The 26,339-nt window shown below is 24.7% G+C and overlaps 2 protein-coding genes across 2 annotated transcripts, besides 2 other annotated features; both read left to right on the top strand.

The window, feature by feature from the left end:
- Positions 1–2,136: 2,136 nt before the first annotated feature.
- Positions 2,137–2,544, top strand: OCT59_012434 (uncharacterized protein; the record flags this gene model as incomplete). The annotated part of the gene is made up of 2 exons (XM_066134463.1): positions 2,137–2,407; positions 2,486–2,544. 2 exons carry the CDS (start codon positions 2,137–2,139, stop codon positions 2,542–2,544), a joined length of 330 nt encoding a protein of 109 aa, XP_065989726.1.
- Positions 2,545–16,215: 13,671 nt separating this feature from the next.
- Positions 16,216–16,285: a sequence feature (Short protein (OCT59_012433, UZO01332.1) was converted to a misc_feature.).
- A 1,078-nt stretch (positions 16,286–17,363) lies between these two features.
- Positions 17,364–17,380: a sequence feature (Short protein (OCT59_012433, UZO01332.1) was converted to a misc_feature.).
- Positions 17,381–20,073: 2,693 nt separating this feature from the next.
- OCT59_012432 (uncharacterized protein) lies at positions 20,074–21,438 on the top strand (the record flags this gene model as incomplete). Its single annotated transcript, XM_066134461.1, has 6 exons — positions 20,074–20,082; positions 20,148–20,175; positions 20,743–21,009; positions 21,078–21,200; positions 21,273–21,326; positions 21,401–21,438. The coding sequence occupies 6 exons, from the start codon at positions 20,074–20,076 to the stop codon at positions 21,436–21,438; spliced, it is 519 nt and encodes a 172-aa protein (XP_065989725.1).
- Positions 21,439–26,339: the final 4,901 nt, after the last annotated feature.

Below are 26,339 nucleotides of genomic sequence, written 5' to 3'. Positions count from 1 at the left end.
CTCAATACCCTTATTAAAAAAAAATTATTTTCAATAAAATTTTCTATAAGACTTAAACGAAATTCTCCATAAAAAAAAAGACTCCCCTATAAAAAAACTTTTCAACCAACAATTCTCTAATGAAATTCTCAATCAAGAAAAAAAATATCACTTATTAAAGAAAAAATTTCTAACAAAAATTTTCCATCAAAAAACACCAATAGAATTTCTATCAAAAAAACTCCCCTCCTATTAAAAAAAATTTTTTACCGAGGTTCTCTAAAATTCTCCCTGTTAAAAAAATTTACTAACAAAATGATCAATCAAAAAAATATTTACCTATTAAAAAATAAATTCAATAATGAAATTTCTATCAAAAAAAAAAATTTTTCGACAAAATTATAATTTATCTATATTAAAGAAAAATTCTTTAATGAATTCTATCAAAAACAAACTCCCCTAATAAAAAAAATCTCTAATAAAGAAATTCTTTTATCAAGTAAAAGTCCCTCCTATTAAAAAAAAATTCGAAATAAAATGTCTCCTGTTAAAAAAATTTTTTTTCCGACAAATTATCTGTCAAAAAAAAAATCTTATTAAAAAAAATTCTCCAATGAAATTTCTATCAAAAAATCCTTACCGAAATTATCTATCAAAAAAAAAACTCCATATTAAAAGAAACTTCCCAATCAATAAAAAAAATTCTCTAACGAAATAAAAAAAAAATCTTTTTATTAGAAAAAAATTCTATCAAAGATAGCCTTTGCCTATATTAAAAAAAAAACTCTACAAAGATTTTATTTTATTAATAATAAAATTCTTTGCGTAAAAAATTTTTTTCAAACTACGCTAAACTTAAAAACGTTTCTTGTAACGGTTTGACAAATTTACGTAATATTTATGTAATCACGTCGTTACATCATTATTAAAATGACCTAATTTACACAACAGATGTACTACGGAAAGTTTTTTAAATTTCGCACAATCAATTACCGTATAACTTCGATGGATTCTCTTATTAAAAAGATTAGGAACGGTAAACAATCGCTTAATATTTTGAGAAAGAAGCCGACTAATTCACTACATATTAACGAAAAATTAAATGAAGTAAATCCATCAAATGAAATATGTAAACAATGTGACCTTATGAATCTTAAAAAGTGTAAAGTGAAACATTTTCAGCAAAATTTCAAAAATTGGACTAGCGGTAATGATAATATTGATAAATTTATTCAAAATAATCAACTATTAGCACATGCATTCTATGAAGTAAAAAATACATTAGAATGGATACCCTATGATAGATTTTGTAATATTAAATATATTGCGAAAGGTGGATTTGGCAAAGTTTATCAAGCAAATTGGATTGATGGTAATATAATTGCATGGGATGATAAAATTCAAAATTGGAAAAGATATGGAAGTAAAGTTGTGGCTTTGAAAAGTTTAGATAATTCAAAAAATGTTTCATTAGAATTTATGAATGAGGTACAAATATAATTTACTTTATGAAAATAGTATAATTTTTTTACTTACATCATTTTTGTGTAGATTACATTACATAATAAGGTAAATAATATTTTTGCTAATATTATTGGACTTTATGGAATAACTCAAGATCCAGAAACAAAAAATTATATGATGGTTTTGGATTATGCAAAGAACGGCAGTTTACGAAATTATTTAGATGAAAGACATAATAAATTAAGTTGGAATGATAAATTTTATTATTTATTTGATATTGCACGTGGACTTCAATATATTCATGGTAACAAATTAATTCATCGGGACTTACATGCTGGAAATATACTTCATGATGGTATTATTTATATAACTGATATGGGTTTATGTAAACCTGCAGATTATATTGATACTATTTCAGAAAATACAAAAAACAGGGTATACGGTGTTTTACCTTACATAGCCCCTGAAATCTTACAAGGTCAAAATTATACCAAAGCTGCTGATATTTATAGTTTTGGCATAATAATGTATGAATTAATTGTTGGATTACCTCCATATCATGATGTTTGTCATGACGAAAATTTAGCAATAAAAATTTGCCAAGGGCTTAGACCAAGATTTAATATTAAAGTTCCTCAAATAATTGTGCATTTAATTAAAAGATGCTTGGATGCAAATCCATTAAATCGACCAATGGCAGGAGAAATTAAAGAAATCTTAGCTCAATTGTGGTTTAATGGAAGAAATCAAACAAAATTAAAAAAGCAAATTAAGGAAGCAGAAAAAATTAATAATAATTTATCAAATAATGGTTTACCTTCAACTAGTTTAGCGTTATCATATGAGACACATTCAGAAGCTATTTATACGAGTAGATTGCTTGATTTTAATAATCTTCCTGAACCAAGAAATTCCGATGATTATTATGAATATAAAGATAATATTATAAGTATGGAATATTCAGGTATTAATTATAACTTATTCTTTTAAAAAAAAAATCTTTTAAAATTTATGAATACTAATTAGATTTATTATTAATTAGAATCTTTAAGGATTGATGTTGCTCAATTGAATACTATTAACATTGATGATAAATTGTAATTGATATGATAATTGTTCAAATGGAGAATTTGAAAATGAAGAAAAAAATTGAGAACTATTAAGATAGTTACCTATTCAACAAATATAGTTTTATAAATTTGTAACTTCTATCTTTTTTAATATATATTTTAATTTTTCGAGGACTTTTTATCATTATAATTCTATTTATTAAGTATGCCCTTTTAAAATTAATTTTTATTTTCTTTCTACAATTGAATTGTAAACTACATTCATGTTTTAATTTATCTATTTATATTTTTTGACTTAAAATGAAAATAAAAAATTTAATATATTTGAAGAACGCATGTTCGTTCTTTTGTCTGACGTGCTGATACCCGACATCCTTTCTAATTCGATTAATTTTTCACAACATGACTTCCATACGTGATCCCTAAAGGACTTGTGGAAATATTTCAGTATTTTCTCAATAACCCCCTCACGGTCTTTCTCGAGGTGAGCCAGGTGAGCCGTTGTAGTTTGGAAGCTATCGTATTAGGTAAAGGATTATTAAAATAGTCAAAAATTCACCAAGATCTACTATTTGAATTTTAATGCGAAATACTTGCTATGAATTACTTATATCAAATATTATTATAGATTGCTTCTAAGTTCTAATACTATTGATTTTATTTAAAGGAGACCATACAAAGAAATATTGATCTCTTTATCAAATACTTTTGATTTTTTCAACTTAAATCTTCATCCCCGCCTTTAATAGGAATAAAAACGTTCTATAATAAGAACTCATAAATAGTAAATATCAGATGTTAATATAAAAATATTATGGTCGTAAATTATCGTTAATTTTTAAATTCACAAAAATAAATTCTTTTTGTATTAAAGATCTTAATTTTATTCACTATATAACTACTTTTAATAACGCGTTTTATATTTTAAAAATTTATATAGTTATTCATTTAATCAATGAATATAGTATTAAATCTTATAATTCTAATCCCAATTTATCCACTTTTCATTTTATACACAGTATATGAATAAACTGCAAAAAAAAAAATTAATTAGATAATTGCCTGGATTTTAAAAATGTTAAGCAGAATTTTAAGAAATTTAAATTATAATGACAATTTTTTCTTTGAAAAAAAGACGTGGTATAGCAGCAAATGCTAAATATATATTTATACTTTTATCCTATTCTAATTTATTTTTCTTATTAGCCTGAGAAAATAAAATTATATTGATAAACATAAAGTTATTATTCAAAAATTAATATTTACTATTTTTATAATCTTGAATGATTAAATTAATAATTTTACCACGCTCCAAAAATTAGTTTTAAAATTTTTATTTAATAATAATTTAATAAAAATAAATAAATGGACAATAAATAATAGACAATTCCAATTTATAAAAAGAAGCAGCTCAACTAATTATTGTAAACATAAAACTCTTTTTTAAGTCAAATGAGGTGTTAGAATTTTCAATAGTAATGGAGAATAAAACAGAGACATTGATTTAATTAAATCGATTTATAGGTAGTAAGCGTCGGTCATGCGCTACCAAAATAACTCTTTGTACAATGATAGTTTCACATAAATTTTTTGTTTTTCAATATTTTCTTATTAAAAAGTGAAAGAAAGATTATTAATATTTTACAGCGTGTACATATATCATCGGAATTAATTATGACATACAAAACTTATACTGTAATATATAAATCGCTGTAATAATACCAAATTTACCTATCGTTTGATTTATTGATAAATGATGATTAATCATATGCCACTCACGCTTAGAATACAAATCTTATTACATAATTATTATTAAATTTAACTAACGATTTATTGCAAAGAAAAAGATTATGCTTATCTGATTTATCATAGTATTCTGAGAAGGTTTGTCATTAGTAAAATATCAACAAATTAACTGAATTTTTAAGTTTAAATCCTTTCTGCATTAAAATCTGAATTATATTCATTCTAATAAATTTTATTCTTTTATAACGCTTTATATTTATAAGCTTAAATCGTTATTTATTTAATGAATACAAACATATATATAATTAAATATGAAGTCATTATGACTTAAAATTCTACCTAACATAATTTTTATATATGTAAAAAAAAATTTTTTGCAATTCAAGTAATTATAGAAAAGCAAAAAAAAAAAAATCTATTTTAAGAAAATCGATGTTAAGCAGAATTTTAAATTATAATGGCAAATTTTTTTGAAAAAAAATAATAATTTTATAATTAAACTCGGTATAGCAGCATAAAACTAAATAAGGATATACATAATTATAACTTTATTCTATTCTATTTTTTTTTCTTTCACTCTCAGATTCGTTATTTTGACTTAAGAAATAATTTTTTCTTTTACTTCCCGATTTGCTATTTTGACCTAAGAAAAAAAAAAGATTATATTAATTACGAATGAAAAAAAAACATGAAGTTATTATGTAGAAATTAATATTTACTATCTCCATTATCATTCAATCGAAAAACATTGATTTGAGAAGATTCTATTTAATAAATTACACTTATTGTTAGTAGTTATAAACTAATATTTTTAAAGTTATAAATGTAATATTTACCATTCTCATTAATATTTAACTGAGAAATATTGATTTGACATGATTCTATTTAATAAAATTGAAACTTTGTTATTATAGTATTTTATAATAACTAAATATTTTTTATGTTATAAGTGGAACATTTACCATTATCGTTAATATTCAATTGAGAAATATTGATTTGACATGATTCTATTTAATAAATTGAAACTTTGTTAGTATTTTATAAACTAAATATTTTTGATGTTAGTGGAATATTTACCATTCTCGTTAATATTCAACTGAGAAATATCGATTTGACATGATTCTATTTAATAAATTGATAATTTATTATTAGTATTTATAAATAAACTTGGTACTTTTAAAGTCATTACACAAGTAAACTATTTACCACTCTTATTAATATTCAATTGAGAAAAGTTAAGTTGTAACGATTCTATTTAATAAATAATAAATTGAAGTTATTATTAGTGTAATATTAACTAATTATATTTAAAAAGTAACAATTAACAAAATATTTAATTAATACCTGAATATTCCTTGCTTATTATATCATCATTTTGTTTATAATAATCGTCGGAATTTTTTGGTTCTGGAAGATTATTAAAATCGAGTAATCTACTTGTATAAATAGCTTCTGCATGTGTGTTATATGATATCCCTAAATTAGATGAAGGTATAATGCTATTTAATGAATTGTTGTTTATTTCATCTGCTTCCTTAATTTGTGCTTGTAACTCTATTATTTGTTTATCGTTTGATTCATTTTGCCATCTTCGTAAATTATTGGTTATTTCTTTTGCTATTGGTCGATTTAATGGATTGGCATCCAAGCATCTTTTAATTAAATGCACAATTAATTGTGGTACTTTAATGTTAAACCTTGGCCTAAGTCCATTACAAATTTTTATAGCTAAATTATTATCATGTTTTAAATCATAATATGGGGGCAATCCAGAAATTAATTCATACATTATTATACCAAAACTGTAAATATCAGCAGCTTTGGTATAATTTTGTCTTCTTAAAATTTCAGGAGCTATATAAGGTAAAACACCATATACGCTGTTTTCTGCATTTTCTAATGCATTATAATTTGCAGGTTTACATAATCCCATATCAGTTATGGCAGTTTTATATTTAAGCTTTAATATATTTCCAATATGCAAATCTCGATGGTTTAATTCCTTTTCATGAATACATTCAAGTCCAGTTATAATATGTCGTAAATAATCAAACTTTTTATTCCAATTAAGATTACCATATTCTTTATCTAAATAATTTCGTAAACTTCCATCTTTTGCATAATCTAAAACCATTATATAATTTTTCGTTTCTGGATCTTGTGTTATCCCATAAAATCCAACAATCACAAAATTTTCCATTCCTACTTTATTATGCAATATAATCTGTGTGAATATAAATTATAAAATATATTAGTAAAACTAGCAATTTAAGCATTATGTTCATAAATAATAAATTAAATTAATCAGATAATACCTCATTAATAAATTCTGATGCGATATTATTTGAATTATCCAAACTTTTTAGAGCTACCAATGTATCTTTGCTATTCCTATTCCAATTTTGATTTTTACTATCCCAATCAGTTATAAATCCATCAACTAAATTTGCTCTATATACTTTGCCAAACCCGCCTTTTGCAATATATTCAATATCATAAAATCTATCATAAGGTATCCATTCCAATGCTTTCTTTACATCTTCATGAGCTGATAACTGAGTATCCTGAATAAATCTATCAATTTCATCATTGCCACTAGTCCAATCTATAAATTTCTGCTGAAAGTAAATTGCATTACATATTTTATCACACATTTTACATTTATTTCCATGTAAAACCATCATATAACTTTTTGTTTCCGGATTACAAGTAATTCCACAAGGTTTATTGATCTATATATAAAAACATATTATTAACCAAAAATTAAAAAATTTTATAATTATATTATCAAATAAAAAATATATTATACCTCTTTCATAAGTTCTGATGTAATATTTTTTGAATAATCTAAGTTTTTCAGAATTACAGGTATATTTTGATCCTCTCTTTCCCAATTTTGATTTTCATAATCCCAACAAATTATTTCTCCATCAATCCAATATGCGCTATACACTTTGTTAAACTTATCATTTGCAATACATTTAATACCATAAAATCTATTATAGAATACCCATTCTAATGCTTTCCCTATATTATCATGAGCTGATAGTTGAGTATCTTGAATAAATTTATCAATATCATTATTGCCACTAGTCCAATTTATAAATTTCTGTTGAAAGTGAATTGTATTACATATTTTATTACACTTTTGACATTTATTACTATGTAAAACCATCATGTAATTTTTACTTTCTGGATTCTGAGTAATTCCACAAGGTTTTTTTAACTAATAAATAAAATATAATTAAAAAAAGTTCATTAACAATTTTATAATTATATCATAATCAAATAAAAAAATATTTTAATAATATTATACCTCTTCCATAAATTCTGATGTAATATTTTTTGAATAATCTAGGTTTTTCAGAATTACAGATATATTTTGATCCTCTCTTTTCCAATTTTGATTGTCTTTATCCCAACAAATTATTTCCCCATCAATCCAATTAGCACTATACATTTTGTTAAGCTCATCTTTTGCAACATATTTAATATTATACAACCTATCATAAGGTATCCACTCTAATGCTTTTCCTACACCAATATGAGCTGACAACTGTACATCTTGAATAAATTTATCAATATCTTTATTGCCACCAGTCCAATCTATAAATTTCTGTTGAAAGTGAAATGCATTACATGCATAATTACATTTTTTACATATATTATTCAAAACAATCATATAATTCTTTGTTTCCGGATCCTGAGTAATTCCACAAGGTTTATTAATCTTCAAATAAAATATATTGTTAAAATAATATATTGAATTGAAAATTTATTATTAAGATCAATTAAATATATTTATTATACCTTTTTCATAAGTTCCGATGTAATATTTTTTGAACAATCTAAGTTTTTCAAAATTACAGATATATTTTGATCCTTTCTTTTCCAATTTTGACTTTCATAATCCCAACAAATTATTTCTCCATCAATCCAATTTGCACTGTACACTTTGTTAAACTCATCATTTGCAATATACTTAATACCATAAAATCTATTATAGGGTATCCATTCTAATGCTTTCTCTATAATATCATGAGCTGATAGTTGGGTATCCTGAATAAATTTATCAATATCATCATTGCCACTAGTCCAATCTATAAATTTCTGTTTAAAGTGAATTATATTACATATTTTATTACACTTATTACATCTATTACTATGTAATACAATCATATAATTTTTTGTTTCCGGATTCTGAGTGATTCCACAAGGTTTATGGATCTACAAATAAAATGCATTATTAGAAAAATCAAAAATTTTGTAAAACAAAAAATTTATCATACCTCTTTCATAAGTTCTAACTTAAAATTTTCTGAATAATCCAAGTTTTTCAGAATTACAGATATATCTTGATCCTCTCTTTTCCAATTTGGATTTTTAAAATCCCAACAAATTATTTCCCCATCAATCCAATTTGCTACATATGTTTCGCCAAACTCATTATCTTTGGCAATATACATAATATTACAAAATTTATCATAAGGTACCCATTCTAATGCTTTCTCTATATTACCATGAGTTGATAGCTGAGTATCTTGTATAAATTTATCGATATTATTATTACCACTTGTCCAATCTATAAATTTATGTTGAAAGTAAATTGAATTACAAACATAATTACATTTTTTACATATATTATTCAAAACTATCATATAATTTTTTGTTTCTGGATTCCAAGTTATTCCATAAAACACATGCTCAATTTTAATCTACAAATGTAATGATATATTAGAAATAAAATACTTATAGTTTTGTTAAGTAATTAATTGATGCTTATACCTTATTTACAAATTCCAATGTAAGAATGTTTGGAGTATTTAAACTCTTCAAATTCACAAACATATTACATTGTTGTCTTCTCCAATTTTGATTTTTATGATCCCAACTTTCTTGATCCACCAAATAAGAATTTAATTTTATATTTCCATCAGTCCAATTTGCTCTATAAATTTCACCCAATTCATCTTTTGTAATATATTTAATATTGTACAATTTATCACAAGGTATCCATTCTAATGCTATGTCTACATTCCAATGAACTGATAGTTGGGTTTCTTGAATAAGTTTATCAATATTATTATTACCACTTGTCCAATATTCAAAATTTCGTTGAAAGTGTATTGAATTGCATAAATTATAATAACATTTATTACATTTATTATTCACGACCATCATATAAATTTTTGTTTCCGGATCTTGAGTAATTCCGTAAAATTTGTGTTCAGTTTTTAAAAACTATAAATGTAACAATATGTTAGTAAAATGTATTATTTAAAATTTGTTAAATAAAAACTGAAGCGTATTCACCCATTTTACTGAACACATGTTTTACCAACATAAAATTTATCAACGTCATTTTGCTTACTTGCCATTTCACTGACATCACATTTTTCTAAAATCATTTTAACAAATCCTATTTTGCCAAGATATAGTATTGACTACCATGAAATTTTGCCTTTGATTCATTTTACAGTATTAATAAGGAAGCAATCAATGATATAAATTTTTTTGTTTCTAAATTCTAACCGTACTATTTGAAAAAAAATAGAAAGATTACAAAGGAACAATTACATTGGTGTTATGTAAATCTGCATTATGTAATCAGCTTGTTGAACTCTTTTACATTTCGGTAAATGGAGTAGGTAAATTTTCACATCAGTAAAATGGAAGTCGGCAAAAATGACATCAGTTAATTTCATATTGGTGAAATGGATGTCTGTAAATTGTACTGTAACCTAACTTGAAGCATATACCTTTTTTACAAATTCTAATGTAAGATTGTTTGGAGTATTTAAACTCTTCAAATTCACAATCATATTACATCTTGTTCTTTTCCAATTTTGATTTTCACTATCCCAGGATATTATATCTCCATCAATCCAATTTGCTCTATATACTAAAATATTATCAAACTCATTTTTTGCAATATATTTAATATCATGAAATCTATCATAAGATACCCATTCTAATGCTTTCTCTATATTACCATGAGTTGATAGTTGAGTATCTTGAATAAATTTATCAATATCATTATTATCACTAGTCCAATCTATAAATTTATGTTGAAAGTGAATTGAATTACATATTTTATTACATTTTTTACATATATTATTCAAAACCATCATATAATTTTTTGTTTCTGGATCCTGAGTTATTCCATAAAATTTATGCTCAATTTTAATCTACAAATGTAATAATATATTAGAAAATAAAATATTTATAATTTTGTTAGGTAATTAACTGAAGCTTATACCTTATTTACAAATTCTAATGTAAGAATGTTTGGAGTATTTAAACTCTTCAAATTCACAAACATATTACATTGTTGTCTTCTCCAATTTTGATTTTTATTATCCCAGCTTTTTTTACCTTCACAATAAGCATAAATTCCTATTTTTCCATCAATCCAATTTGCTCTATAAATTTCACCCAATTCATCTTTTGTAATATATTTAATATTATACAATCTATCATGAGGTATCCATTCTAATGCCTCTTTTGCATTTCCATGATATGATAACTGAATATCTTGAATAAATTTATCAATATTATCATTATCACTGGTCCAATTTTTGAAATTTTGCTGAAATCGCATTGCGTAACATATGCAATTACATTTTTTACATATCTGGCTAGCATCTGATGGCTTAATTACCCCAAAAGAATCCATGAGCAGGACTTTTACAATTTACAAACAAATTCAGATTGAGAGGATATAAAAAAAAAGCTAAAAAAATTTGTATGGGTTAAAAGGTGGAAACAAAATTGTTTCGACCGAGGTTATATAAATAGAAAATAAAATAAAGAAAAAATAATAATTTTGTATTTCAGCGCACTGAGCGCAGTAACGGTAAATTGTATTACACAGAATTCTTGGCAAACGGTGATTTGTTAACTTCAATGCATAAATCATTACTATTTTTAGAAAGTCACTGATATTGTCACACTTTACATATAAAAATAAACTATACGTCACCAAATCTTCGTCAAATGATACATGTTGTAAATATTTAATGCCTAGGATCTCTTTTTCATTATTTGTTTCAGGATAGATGAATTAATAATATATTTAATTGTTATTCCATTTTATTCTTTTAATTCTTGGTGAATTTTATTAATCAATATAGCCACGTTATTATTGTCCATTTGCATGTTTTCCATTTCCATTTTTTATTTGAAAAATTTCTCCCATTTTCTTAAAGAAAAAGCCTGGTTCATATATATCGTGTTTATGTTTTCCATTTATGTTTGAGTCACTTTTCATAATAATCACTTTTTTATTTTTTGTTTATTCTTTTTATTTAAATTATATCAAATTTCATCGTCGTTTATTAAAATAAAACGTGGCTTATGTAGAAAAAAAAAATGTTTCAAAATATAAAATATTCGCAGTTCCGCACAAGAAATTAAAATAGGTAAGCCATAATTGTAAAGAAATTTTAGTCACTCAAAAATGAGAATTACTCACGCAAAAAAAATAATAGTGTATAACCAAAAATTGTTTAATAAAAAAAAAATTAAGAATATAGATTTTAATTTTTCCAATTCATTTTTTTAAAAAAAATCAAAGCAAGCGGCAAAAATAAAAATGATATTACGGTAATACCTAACAAAATCAAAATATATTTATTATATTCCTTAAAAAAATATGTTACAAATTTTTTCTATCCAATTTTATCATAAAACTTTAACTATAAATTATTATCCGGCCAAAGTGATTTTTCACGTATTAAAAAAAAATTAATTTCTTTTTTTAACGGATAACCATTTCAGCTTGATAATCAAACGGAAGTTAAACTATTAATCAGAAATAATTTTTTTAAAAAAAAAAATTCGCAGTAGGCCGATCAGGTCAAAACAATCAGTTCGTAATCGTAACCGACCGGATAACAGCTATTCCATACAATAAATAACACTTGAAAATTACGTAATAAAATAATAAAGGAATTACGAATATTAATAATATTATTAAAAAGAGTAATATTTGGTGATTTGGAAGAATATAAAATATCCTGTATATTTATTTATATGATATATTATATTTGCTGAATACATGAATTTGCAATTAATAAATTATTCAAATTATCTTAAATATAATTACTATTCGTTAATTATGTAACAATTAGCAGTATACTATTTATTGTAAAGCGTGTGTATTCTTAGCATGATTGTTTTTTAAATTCTCTTTAATGAGTATTTTCAGCACGGAGATAGATACAGATATTTATGAAGTGCACATACAAACAATGAAGTTCACGTGCTACAGATCGCACAACACGTACAAGTCGTACAATCTAGGTAAATATAATCCAATTGCATTCTTATGACGAAAAGCAAAAAATACAGAGGAATGATCTACCGTTATCTTGGTTCAAATTAATAAACGTATGTATTATTTCTTTTATGTAATATAAATTACATTTATTATATCTTTATAAATAATTTGAATTGTGTAACATGAAAACGCGTGTTATGTCTGCACCTGATTTGTTCCGTGTTGTGTTATAGTTAAAATAATTCGTTCCTAATCCGGTTTCTTAATCATATTTTTTTTTCGGTTTTTTTTTTATGGCTTTTAATTTTCTTTCCATATAGTAATATTTTTTTTCTAATTAGTTTTCGTTCTTTCACCTTTAGGTTGGATATCGATTATCGATTATTAATACGGTAAGGACTAAGGCTAAGAATCTTTTTTTCTGATTTTTTTTTTAATAATTTTACTAATACTTTCTTTTTTCCTATTTTTTTTTTTTTTTTTTTGTTCTTTTGCCTCTTAGGTTTGGATCGGGCAAGTGCTGCAATGTAATCTGAATAAATATTTTTTTTTTATTTATTTTATATGATTTTTTTAGTTAGAATAAATATGATTTTATAAAAATATCTATTTATTTAATATAGTAAAAAAATTTTCAAGTAAATACATCGGGTATAATTTGATCAAAAAATCATGTGATTTACTTTAACGAAACCAATTTTTTTTTAATTTGGGAAATGAAATATTACCGCTCGTTATTAGATATTTTCTTTTTTGAACATTTATTAGATTGCACATTTGATCCTATTTCCTTATTAAGAGATCCTAAAATTTTATTAGTTTATATTTGAAATGTTCCAAATTTATTTTTTAAAAAAAATATGATAAAGCAATTGAAATTTTCTATAATTTCTTCCTTATTTGCTTTACCTACATTTGACTTCCTTCCATCTTTTCCCACCTCCTTAATGCCTTTTCCGCCGAACATGTTTAAGAAATATTTAATATTCAATAATATATTAATAATGATCGAATTTGAAAGCTTAAGAAAGATTAAGCTTAGCCTAATAAGGAAAGATAACGAATACTTTAAGATCTGAGTTACAAAAAAATTATATGCAAAAAAAGAATTTAAATAATGATAACTCAATTCTTATATTTTTGCTTACTTTTTGCTTACAATTTAATCTTATAATTTAATAACTTAAATATCTTTTACAATCAGAGAATTTTGAACTGAATAAGAAAATTATGAACTTAAACAAGAAAATTATGAACTTTGAACGAGAAAATTATGAAATTATTGTAATTCTGGCCCTGAAAAAAATGCGTAGAGCTAAGAGTAAATTTTGACGCCTTATCTCTTTATATATTATAGCTCGGGGTCCTCTGTCAATAATGAATCAACAATAATAATAATTACTAATCTATTTTTTAATATTAATTCCGAATACACAAAACGCATGTGAGAGATTAACATACTTTTGCAGACTTATAGTATCTTCCTAAAGCTAGGTATATAAAATTTTAATCGACTATTTTGATAATTTCTCATGTTTATTCACCTATAATCATAAACATTTTGATTTATCAAAAAAAAGTGAAATAATGTTGTAAAAGATCAAAGGAAATAATTGCTATAAAGTTAAGAATTTTTACGTATAATGAAAAAAAAAAAATTGAATGAGCGAAAAACATACCCTCATACACGTTATAAATGAATAAAAATTAATTTATACTTTTTAAGTCAACTATAATAGTCTTCTTAATATTGAATTTAATATGCAATAACCAATTTCTTAACACTTCTCTATAAAAATTTTTTCAGAAAAATGATCACGTGTCTGAGTTTCTTCAGAATGAAAACTAGAAAAATGATCATTTATCTGAGTTTTTACAGAATTTTTTTTTATAGGGGCTTTTATGATATTAATAATTAACAATCTTTACTCTGTCTAATTTCACTATGATGGTGACGCATCTGTGTACCCTACCCCTGTATATATATTTCTGGGTCCTGTTATGGTTCTACGAGCACATAAACCCTATGTTATAACACTCAAAAACAACGCACGCCCTTAAATCTTTTTTCTATAGTAGAACATGACTGTGCTAAAATTGACATTACCGGCTGATTTTTTTATTTGAATTTTCAGTTGTGAAAAATCTTAATTATCCTAAGTATGCAAAACTGAAAATCTTAGAGCTTTAACATTATCGTCAAGATAAAGGTCCCCGCTAAATGTCACTAGGATAATCAGTTGAACGCAGTCGAGCGCATACTGCGCAAACGGTCTCCGATTTCATTCAAACAATAGCCGGCAGCTAGAAAGTCATGTGATGCTGGGAATAAATGCATGGAGATAGTTTATTTGTTATACCTCTAAAATTTTTTTTTTTTTAAAAAAAAATCTCTCTTTATTAGTAGCACGCTGTTTGTCTAAAAAAACATACAACATGCCTTAGACGTAAAAACACCATGTCAATAAAGTATTCTATCTAAAAACATTACGTTTTATGACTAATCCATATCTTTAAAAAATACAACTAACTCATCCAACACGTGACCTAACCGCAGTAAAACATGAACAATGATCTTCCCAAATTCTAAATTCTATAAGACCATTCCCGGAAAAATTTTTTCTGAATTATCAGCAATTTTAGTTCCGGATCGTGTTCCACAATAATCACATCATTCCCTTCATTCCGATTGGTGTATCTTCCCTCAAACTTTCCTAAATAACGCGCTTGAAAATTTTGCTGCGCCATAACCAGATGAACGAATAATTTCCGAGAGAAAAGAGCCAAGCGGAGCCAAAAAAACGTATATAGTGGTAAAGGAAAATATTAAAAACTAGTCCGGAAGAAGGTCCACTAGGGTGTTTCCACTTGAGCTGTTTTCTTACTGTAAACCTTAGTCCACGTTACATTCGCTACATGTAACTTCTTTTACGTATATTTTTTGAAGTCAACTCTTATTGCTAAACCTATTTGTGTTGCTACACGAAATGTTCATAATAAAAGCGGAAAACAAGTTAAATTGCAGGTCGAAAGAAGACGAGATGAACGAGTTAGACATAAAATTTTATCAAAATGAAAATTTCTCACATGTGCTATTTTCATATGCGCTCCAACCCTCTCAGTCTCAATTATTTGTCAAGGGATCGACAGGTCACACTATGTTCTGCCGACGCCAGAACATTGTTAAATACATGTAAATAAACAACACTGGATTCTATTTACGTATAGCACTCTCGGTGAAAGAAAAATACGGATCAGCTTATTAATTTTTTCTTTGTTCTTAAAATAGAAGGCGGGTGGTTCCCTGGTTTTCTTCGGGCTAATTTGGGTCTAATTTCGGGCTAATTTCCTGCTTATTAAAATAATACTAGAATAATCTTGCAAATGATAGAGTCTGTAAATACCTATATTTGAAACCTTTCATAATTTTTTCGTTAAAATCTAACTGTGGCACAGTAAGATAGTTTTGCTTCGCAAAAAATTGATGGGATTAAAATGACGGCAAGATGATCAACATCCCAATGAAATAATAGTATAATTTGAGAATACTGAACACGTGATCAACTATTCCATTTATGTTATCTTCGGCAAAATAATTGTCCTTTTTTCCGGAATTCTTTTAATTTCGAATAAACTTTAATTATTCTATCAATCTGAACTCATTTATAACTTTAAATGGATTATTTCATTCAAAATATTACAGAGTTAATTAAGTCTTTATATGTTGATGAGAGATGTGTAAAATGTAATAATATATGTTGTGCAAAACTCTTTCAGCAGAATTTTAAAAACTGGACTAGTGGTAATAATGATATTGATAAAATTATTCAGGATACCCAGCTGTTAGATCATAGTCAATATGCGCGTTATGCATTAGAATGGATACCTTTTGATAGGTTTTGTAATATTAAATGTATTGTAAAAGATGAGTTTGGCAGAGTATATATTGCAAATTGGATTGATGGCCGTATAAATAATTTGGATAATAAAAATAAAAATTGGATAAGAAAAGATCAAAATATGCTTGTGGTTTTGAAATATTTTGATTATTCAAAAGATGGTATATTAAGACTTATAAAAAAGGTACTGTATAATTTAATTTAATATAATTACTTAAATTTAATTATTATTAACATATTTAACATAACTATTTGTAGATTACAGGGTTCTATAAAGTTTATGGAGTATCTCAAGATTCAGAAACAAAAAATTATATAATGGTTCAAGATGATACATGTGAGAAATGTAATTATATATGTAATGTAACACATTTTCAACGAAATTTCAAAAATTGGACTAGTGGTAATGATGATATTGACAGACTTATTCATAATACTCAGCTATCATCACATAGAAACTATCAAATATCAAAGGCATTAGAGTGGATACCTTATGATAGATTATATGATATTAAATGGATTGCGAAAGATAAAGTATATAGAGCAAATTGGATTGATGGATATATAAATAAATGGGATAATGAAAATCAAAATTAGAAAAGAAAAGATCAAAATATGTTTGTGATTCTAAAAAATTTAAGTAATCCAAAATATACTATAACAGGATCTTTGAACAAGGTAAAATTATTTTGTTATTTATTAAAATATCAGTTATTACTAAGAATTATAATATTTGTAATTTTATTATTTTTATAGATTACCATAGGAATAACACAAGATCCAGAAACAAAAAATTATATGATGATTCAGAATGATATATGTGAAAAATGTAATTTTGTATGTAGTGTAATACATTTTCAACGAAATTTCAAAAACTGGACTAGTGGTAATGATGATATTGACAGACTTATTCATAATACTCAGCAATTATATCATCATAGGTATTATATACACCATTATACATTAGAATGGATACCTTATCATAGATTTTATAATATCAAATGCGTTGCTAAAGATAAAATATATAGAGCAAATTGGATTGATGGATATATAAATAAATGGGATGATAAAAGTCAAAATTGGGAAAGAAAAATCAAAGTATGTTTGTAATTTTAAAATACAAACCAAATATTACATTGGAATTTGTGAATGAGGTAAATCATTTATTATTAAATTAAGTAAATTTTAATAATTGCTAATTTCGCTAATATAATCAATATATATATATTTATCTGTAGATAACAGAATCCCATAAAGTTTATGGAATAACTCAAGATCCAGAAACGAAAAATTATATGATGGTTTTTTCATGTGAAATGGATAATAAAATATGTAATGCAATCCATTTTTTACAAAATATTGAAGATTGGACTAGTGGTAACAGTGATATTGATAAATTTATTCAAGGTTCTCAGCTATCAGCTCATGTTAATGTGGAAAAAGCTTTAGAATGGATACCTTATAATAAGTTATATAATATTAAACATATTATTGTAAAGGGTGAAGTATATATAGCAAATTGGGTTGACGGATGTATAGATGAATGGGATGACAAAAATCAAATTTGGAAAAGAAAAGATTTAGATATGTTTGTTATTTTGGAAAGTTTAAATAATTCTTCTGTATTGGAATTTATAAATGAGGTGAAATTATATATGAATAAGGTATGATTTACTTATTATTTGAAGTATTACAATTTTAATTACTGCATTAATGATTTTATTATATTTATAGATTACAGCATCCCATAAAGTTTATGGAATAACTCAAAATCCAGATACAAAAGATTATATGATAGTTATCAATGATATATGTGAAAAATGTAATTTTATATGTAGTATAATACGTTTCCGACGAAATACCAAAAACTGGACTAGTGGTAGTATTAATATTGATAAATTTATTCAAGATACTCAACTATCAGATTGTTATGCAAGTAATGCACTAGAATGGATACCTTATAATAGGCTTTATAACATCAAGCATATTATAATGAGTGGGTCTAATGAAGTATATGAAGCAAATTGGATTGGTGGATGTATAGATGAATGGAATTATAGAAATCAGAATATGTTTGTAATTCTGATATGTTTAAATAATTCAAAAAATGTTATAGATGAAATTAAATCATTTATAAATAAGGTATATCTAATTTATTATTTAATGAAATTTAGATATATTTATTAATATATTTAATATATTTACTATATTGCAGATTAGAGCATTCCATGAAGTTTATGGAATAACTCAAAATACAGAAACAAAAAATTATATGGTTGTTTTTAATAACAAATATAAACAATATAATCATATATGTAATGCAATGCATTTTTTACAAAATTTTGGAAATTGGACTAGTGGTGACAGTGATATTGATAATTTTATTCAAAATTCTCAGCTATCAGATCATAGTTATTATAAATGTAATGCATTAGAATGGATACCTTATAATAAATTACATAAGATTGCTGAAGTGAACATAGCAAATTGGATTGATGGATACATATATATTTGGGATAATTAATACCAAAATTGGGAAAGAAAAAATCAAAATATGTATGTGGTTTTGAAAGATTTAAATAATTCAAAAAATGCTACATTAGAATTTATAAATGAAGTGAAATTATTTATAAATGAGGTAAAAGTGATTTATTATTAATTGAATATTTTGGAAGTTTTTGTTTTATTAAAGAACTTAAAAAATTTATTATATTTGTAGATTATAACATCCCGTAAAGTTTATGGAATAACTCAAAATCCAAAAACAAAAGATTATATGGTGGTTGTTAATGATATATGTGAAAAATGTAATGATGTATGCGATGCAATAAAATTTCGACAAAATTTTAAAAGTTGGACTAGTGGTAATGACAATATTGATAAATTCATTCGAGATACTCAACTGTCAGATTGTTATACAAGTAATGCACTAGAATGGATACCTTATAATAGGCTTTATAACATCAAGCATATTATAATGGGTGGGTCTAGTGAAGTATATGAAGCAAATTGGATTGATGGATGTATAGATAAATGGGATTATAGAAATCAGAATTTGAAAAGAAAAAATCAGAATATGTTTGTAATTCTGAAATGTTTAAATAGTTCAAAAAATGTTACATTGGAATTTATAGATGAGATAAAATTATTTATTACTAAGGTAAGAATAATTGTCATATAATAAATACTTAAATTTATTAATAACCATTATTGTTTTTAACAGATTACAGTACCCCATAAAGCTTATGGAATAACTCAAAATTCAAAAACAAAAGATTATATGGTGGTTGTTAATGATATATGTGAAAAATGTAATGATGTATGCGATGCAATAAAATTTCGACAAAATTTTAAAAGTTGGACTAGTGGTAATGACAATATTGATAAATTCATTCGAGATACTCAACTGTCAGATTGTTATACAAATAATGCATTAGAATGGATATCTTATGACAGATTTTATGATATGAAATATATTGCAAAAGGTGGGTTTGGAAAAGTGTATAAAGCAAATTGGATTGATGGATGTATAGATAAATGGGATGGTAAAAAGCAGAATTGGAAGAGGAAAGACCGAAAGATGTTTGTGGCTCTGAAAAGTTTATATAATTCAAAAAATGTTACATTGGAATTTATGAATGAGGTAAAATTATTTTTTGTTTAATATAAATTGAAATTAACTTTGCTCATATATTTATTTATTTTTAGATTACATCACATTATAAAGTTAATTTGGGTAATTGTATTATTAAACTTTATGGAATATCTTAAGAACCAGGAACAAATAATTATATTATGGTTATGGATTACGCAGAACATGGAAATTTGAGAAATTATTTGAGTACAATTCATAATAAATTAACCTTGAACGATAAGATTATCCATTTATATAGAATTGCATATGGAATTAAAGATATTCATGAAAAAGAATTGATTCATCGAGATTTACACATTGGTAATTTATTAAAGCTTAAATATAACACTGTCATAACAGACATGGGATTATGTAAACCTGCAGATTATAATACGTCAGAAAATAATATCTATGGTATTTTACCTTATGTTGCACCTGAAATATTACGAGGTCAAAGCTATGCCAAAGCGTCCGATGTTTATAGTTTTGGTATAATTATGTATGAAATAATTTCTGGATTATCTCCATATCATGATGTAAGTCATGATGAAAATTTAGCAATAAAAATTTGTCAAGGGCTCAGACCAAGGTTTAATATTAAAGTACCACAATTAATTATACATCTTATTAAAACATGCTTGGATGCAAATCCGTTGAACCGACCAACAGCAAAAACAATTAAAGAAACTCTTGGTCAATGGTATTACATGCCAAGTGAAGAATTACAAAAGCAAATTAAAGAGGCAGAGCAAATAAATAATAATATATCAACTTGCATTAAACCTTCAACTAGTTTAGGAATATCATACAAAACACATTCAGGAGCTAGTATATATACAAGTAGATTACTTAATTATAATAATCTTCCCGAACCAAAAAATTCTTATGATTATTATGATGAACGAAATGATAATATAATTAGCATAAAAGCTTCAGGTACTGATTAATATAGAATAGTTCAAGTTAATTGTAAAATACTGATATATCTCTTATTTGTTAAATAGCGTCTTTGTCTTTACATATTGATATTTCTCAATCGAAAATTAACGATAATAATTTATTCAAATTAAAAACTTCTGATGTTTGTTATGAGAAAAATGACAGTATAATTAACATAAATTCATCAGGTATTGATTTTTTGAATAAATATGCAATCATAAAATTACTAACTGCTAATAAATGCTTTATTTATTGAATAGTGTCTTTGCAAATTGATATTTCTCAATTGAACTTTAACGAAGACGGCGAAGACGGTAAGTTTAACATATAGTATTTATAATAAACTTTTTTATTTGTACTTAGTAATATGTTACACTTTTTTATTTAGATCGAAATAGCAAATCTAAAGGCAAAGAAAAAATCTAAAACAATAATCAATAATTTTTATTTAGCGTTTTAACACTTTGACGTATTTTTTTATTTAAATATTGTAAAAGATGGTTTCTTCATTCAACCTAGTATTTTTCAAAAAATAAGCGAAGTCTAAATTTATTTACAAATTTTTTTCGTTACTCCGTTTTTTTTTTATATTTTTTTATATAGTATGTATTATTTATCCATTTATTTTATATTTATTTGAATTCATTTATTAAACAATAAATACCTAAACTAAAATGTGGAACGTGACATAATTTCTTAATTTTTGACTAGTACGAAGTGGTTAAAGTATAGAATCATAGTATTTAAACGCAAATTATTAATTTATAATTTACGGAATATAGATATTGTATGGTATATTGAAGTGACGTTAACAAACAAATGAAACAAATGTCAAGAAAAGTGGATAAATTTAGAAATGATCTAATCACCTTCGTTAAAACTGTACATTAAGGACTAACAGTTCAAACTATAATTTATCATGTTGACTAGCATCATATAATTTCGGCTCTTGACATTAAAATTGCGAACAGGTCTGATTTTGTTTCGTTGGTCATACTCTTTAATATTCCAATATTCCTTGTGTAATTTCTCTTTAGAATATTTGAGTTATGTCTGAGCAAATAAATTTTTTATTATGTTGTTCTTAATAATTGAAATAACGGAATTTAATTAATTAAATTTTATTTAAACAAGGATTTTAAAATGATGTACTAGAAACATCAGATTTGAACTCTAGATTATTTTTGATAAGATTTTCTAGGCTTCACCATCTATTCTTGTACTTATATGGTGCACTTATCTATGAGTAGTAATATTTTAAATGTAAGTACTATGAAAGACCATTGAAAGATTTAGAGGGAAAAGGGAATAGAAGAACTTTTTTTTTTGTTATTAATACCGTATGGTATAAAGTTTATAATTAAGAATGATTATAGGAGATTGTTACTATATTGGATCATTATCGTATTATCAAACTAGAGTAACTTGGTAATTATTAGTGAGTTATAATCATTATACTGTCAGATTGACTCGAAAATTTTGGGTCGGGTCATCAAACGTTTTTATAATTAAATATAAAAAAATTGATTTTTTTATTAAAAACGTCAGACTTGACGTTTTTGTAATTAAAAAATCAAAAAAAATGACTTTTTCAGTTAAAAAACGTCAGACTTGACGTTTTTGTAATTAAAAAATCAAAAAAAATGACTTTTTCAGTTAAAAAACGTCAGACTTGACGTTTTTGTAATTAAAAAATCAAAAAAAAAATGACTTTTTTAGTTAAAAAACGTCAGACATGACATTTTTGTGATTAAAAATAAAAAAAATGATTTTTTTAATTAAAAACGTCAGATTTGACGTTTTTGTAATTAAAAAATCAAAAAATGACTTTTTTAGTTAAAAAACGTCAGACTTGAACTTTTTGTAATTAAAAAATCAAAAAAAATGACTTTTTTAGTTAAAAAACGTCAGACTTGACGTTTTTGTAATTAAAAAATCAAAAAAAATGACTTTTTTAGTTAAAAAACGTCAGACTTGACGTTTTTGTAATTAAAAAATCAAAAAAATGACTTTTTTAGTTAAAAAACGTCAGACTTGACGTTTTTGTAATTAAAAAATCAAAAAAATGACTTTTTTAGTTAAAAAACGTCAGACTTGACGTTTTTGTAATTAAAAAATCAAAAAAATGACTTTTTTAGTTAAAAAACGTCAGACTTGACGTTTTTGTAATTAAAAAATCAAAAAAATGACTTTTTTAGTTAAAAAACATCAGACTTGACGTTTTTTAATTAAAAAATCAAAAAAAAATGATTTGTTTAGTTAAAAACGTCAGACATGACATTTTTGTGATTAAAAATAAAAAAAATGATTTTTTAATTAAAAACGTCAGATTTGACATTTTTATGATTCAAAAAATTATTTTTTACGTTAGATTTGACAATTTTGTAATTAAAAATCAAAAAAATTGATTTTTTTATTTAAAAATGTCAGACTTGACGTTTTTGTAATTAAAAATCAAAAAAAATGATTTTTTAATTAAAAAACGTCAGACTTGACATTTTTGTGATTAAAAAATAAAAATCAAAAAAATATTGGTTTTTTTTTAATTAAAAACGTCAGACTTGACGTTTTTGTAATTAAAAAATCAAAAAAAAATGATTTTTTTAATTAAAAACGTCAGACTTGACATTTTTGTGATTAAAAATCAAAAAAAATATTGGTTTTTTTTAATTAAAAATGTCAGTCTTGACATTTTTTGTTAAAAAAATAAAAAATGAAGAAAAAACGTTTTTGTGTTATTTTTTTTATAATTTTATATGGAAAAATGCCAAAACGTTTTTTTCTTAATAGTAATGCAAAAAAAAAAGTTTTTGGCATTTTTTTTAATAATATTATATGAAAAAACACTGAAACGTTTTTTTTACAATTTTTTTATTTTTTTGCAATATTTTATGAAATTTTAATGATCAACAAAAAATGAAATTATGCAAATATTGAATGATGCAACAATTTAACAGGGACTTTTAGTGGCACAGGAAGAGTTTTTGCGAAAAGTTGGCATTAGAAGTTTTTTTCATTGTCATTGACATTGACATTGACATTGACATTGACATTGTCACTGACATTGACATTGACATAAAGTTATATAAGATTAATCTGAGAGTTTTTTACCAAAAAGGAAATTTTTTTATAAAAAGGGAAATGATTTTTAATTTCGAGGCAATTCAGCAGGTGTTTTAATAACAAATTGAGAAATGATTTCCATAGAAAATCTCGTGACAAAATTTTATAATAAATTTAAAATAAATGATCAACAAATGATCAACAAAATCGTTACTAGTTTTATAAAAAACGCCCAATAATATCTTTTGATTGTTTTAATATATGTTGTAAGAAAGCGCCATCGTAGATTTTAGTAGTTTGATTTATATAATTTTATTGGGTCAATTTTACTTTCTTCTGCAGGGCGGGCTTCAACTTACCAAGTTTCGGCTAGTGTATGGGAGGTAGTGGGTTAATTAAAGAAATGGTTTTTAGGTGTAGTTGGTTATATCTTTAATAGTTTCGTGTTTAATTGCCCCACCGTCGAAGTAGATTCTTCTGATAGTTTAGTTCATTTTTTTATTTTACTTTTTCATTACTTTTGATATGTTTATAAAATTTGTATTCGCTAACTATTACTGTTAAATAAAAATAAAAATAAAAATATATGTTGTAAGAAAATAATTATCACTACGTCTACACATTCAAAAATTAATGTTGACTCTAAATTTTTTTTTAATTAAAGAGCAGAAAATACATAACTGCGTAAATTTTATTTCCATAAAATAGATTTTTATTTATTGCTTTAGAAATTTAAGAGATTGTATTTACCAAAGCAATTTAAAAAAACAAGTTCATAATATTAAAAAAAAATATAAAAAAAATGTGAGATTTAATTTCACAAAACCAACCCTTCAAATTCATTTTGGTCTTCACCTTAAGATTTTTTTTTCTAAATTCTTGAATACCTTCTGAATTTTCGTATAGACGTCACGCTTCTCTTCTTATTGCTTCTTTGGATATTTTCTTGGAACCAAAGCAGTAACAGTCAATTGAATTACATAATAAAACTTTATACGGACTATGGAATGACATGACCAGATTCTTAGTTGATAACTTGATCACACAAAGAAGTTACTGTTATTGCCATTTCTTATGAACTGAATGAACGATTGAAATATAAAATTACGGATAATAAGTATAACCAAATATTGATTTTAATTTACCAGCTGTCATTGACTATATTAACTGGCAAACATTTTGATTACTATATCACATTAGTTACTGTATTTTAACCTTATTCGGTATAGGTAAGATAGATAAATTATAGCGAAAATGATCAAAACATTCTACTTTTCAGTAATTCGGGAAAATCAGATCACTGATCAATTCTGTTAGCCAAAACCTGATGAACAATTAAAATTGAATAGTCCTTGTGATGGTCTCATTTAACGGCAATATTTCTTTTATTTGCAGTACATTTATCAATACTGAAATATATTTAATAGTTATTCGGCACGAAGTGCCAAATAACTGTTATATTGGGTAAATCAAGTTTGATTGTGTTGTATCAGTTCTTTACGCTTAAAATTATTAAGCAATTTATGTGGTTATGTAGCAGAAGGTTAATTAGTGTATAATTAAACAATATGTTAAACAATGTATCAAAATTATCCGATCAGACGTGTTGTATAGCGCTGTACGTCGGCATATACCTCCAAACACGAATAAAGGATTTCACTTGATAAAAATTGTCACTTTATAACTTAAAAATGAAAACTTTATTTATTCCCTTTTATTACAACAAGAAAATTGACCTATATTTATAATAAATTATACATATACGAAGAAATTTAATATATTTACTATGTATCATGTTCAATACGTTGATCATAACCAACATGTTAATCAGGTTCGACATGTTAATCATGTTCGGCATATTAATTATGTCCGACATGTTAATCATGTTAAACATTTGCAACATCGATCAATTTCGGAGTGGCACATGATGATCGCCGACATGACAATTGGTTGATCCGGGCTCCGCAGGAGCCCGATCAAATTTCATTCCAAATATAACAAGCTATCTTTAGGTATCCGGCAAAATCCAAGGGTACACTAGTTGATTGGTAATATATCATACGATTGCTGATCATCTTTTGTTTTTTGCGCAATATACTTCATTCAAAAAATAAAATTTTACGATTCATATTACATTTAAGTAAATCCTTCATATTATATTTAGTTCAAATATTAAGAGCTCTTTCTTGCTTTACATTTAGTCATCATATATTACTAGTTTAGGTTAAATAACTTATTAATTGATGTAATAAATGTGACTCATA

The sequence above is a fragment of the Rhizophagus irregularis genome, chromosome 2 (genome assembly GCF_026210795.1).
Source record: "Rhizophagus irregularis chromosome 2, complete sequence".
NCBI lineage: Eukaryota > Fungi > Glomeromycota > Glomeromycetes > Glomerales > Glomeraceae > Rhizophagus > Rhizophagus irregularis.
The sequence above is the reverse complement of the archived record's forward strand: the minus strand, read 5'-3'. Positions and strand labels throughout refer to the sequence as shown.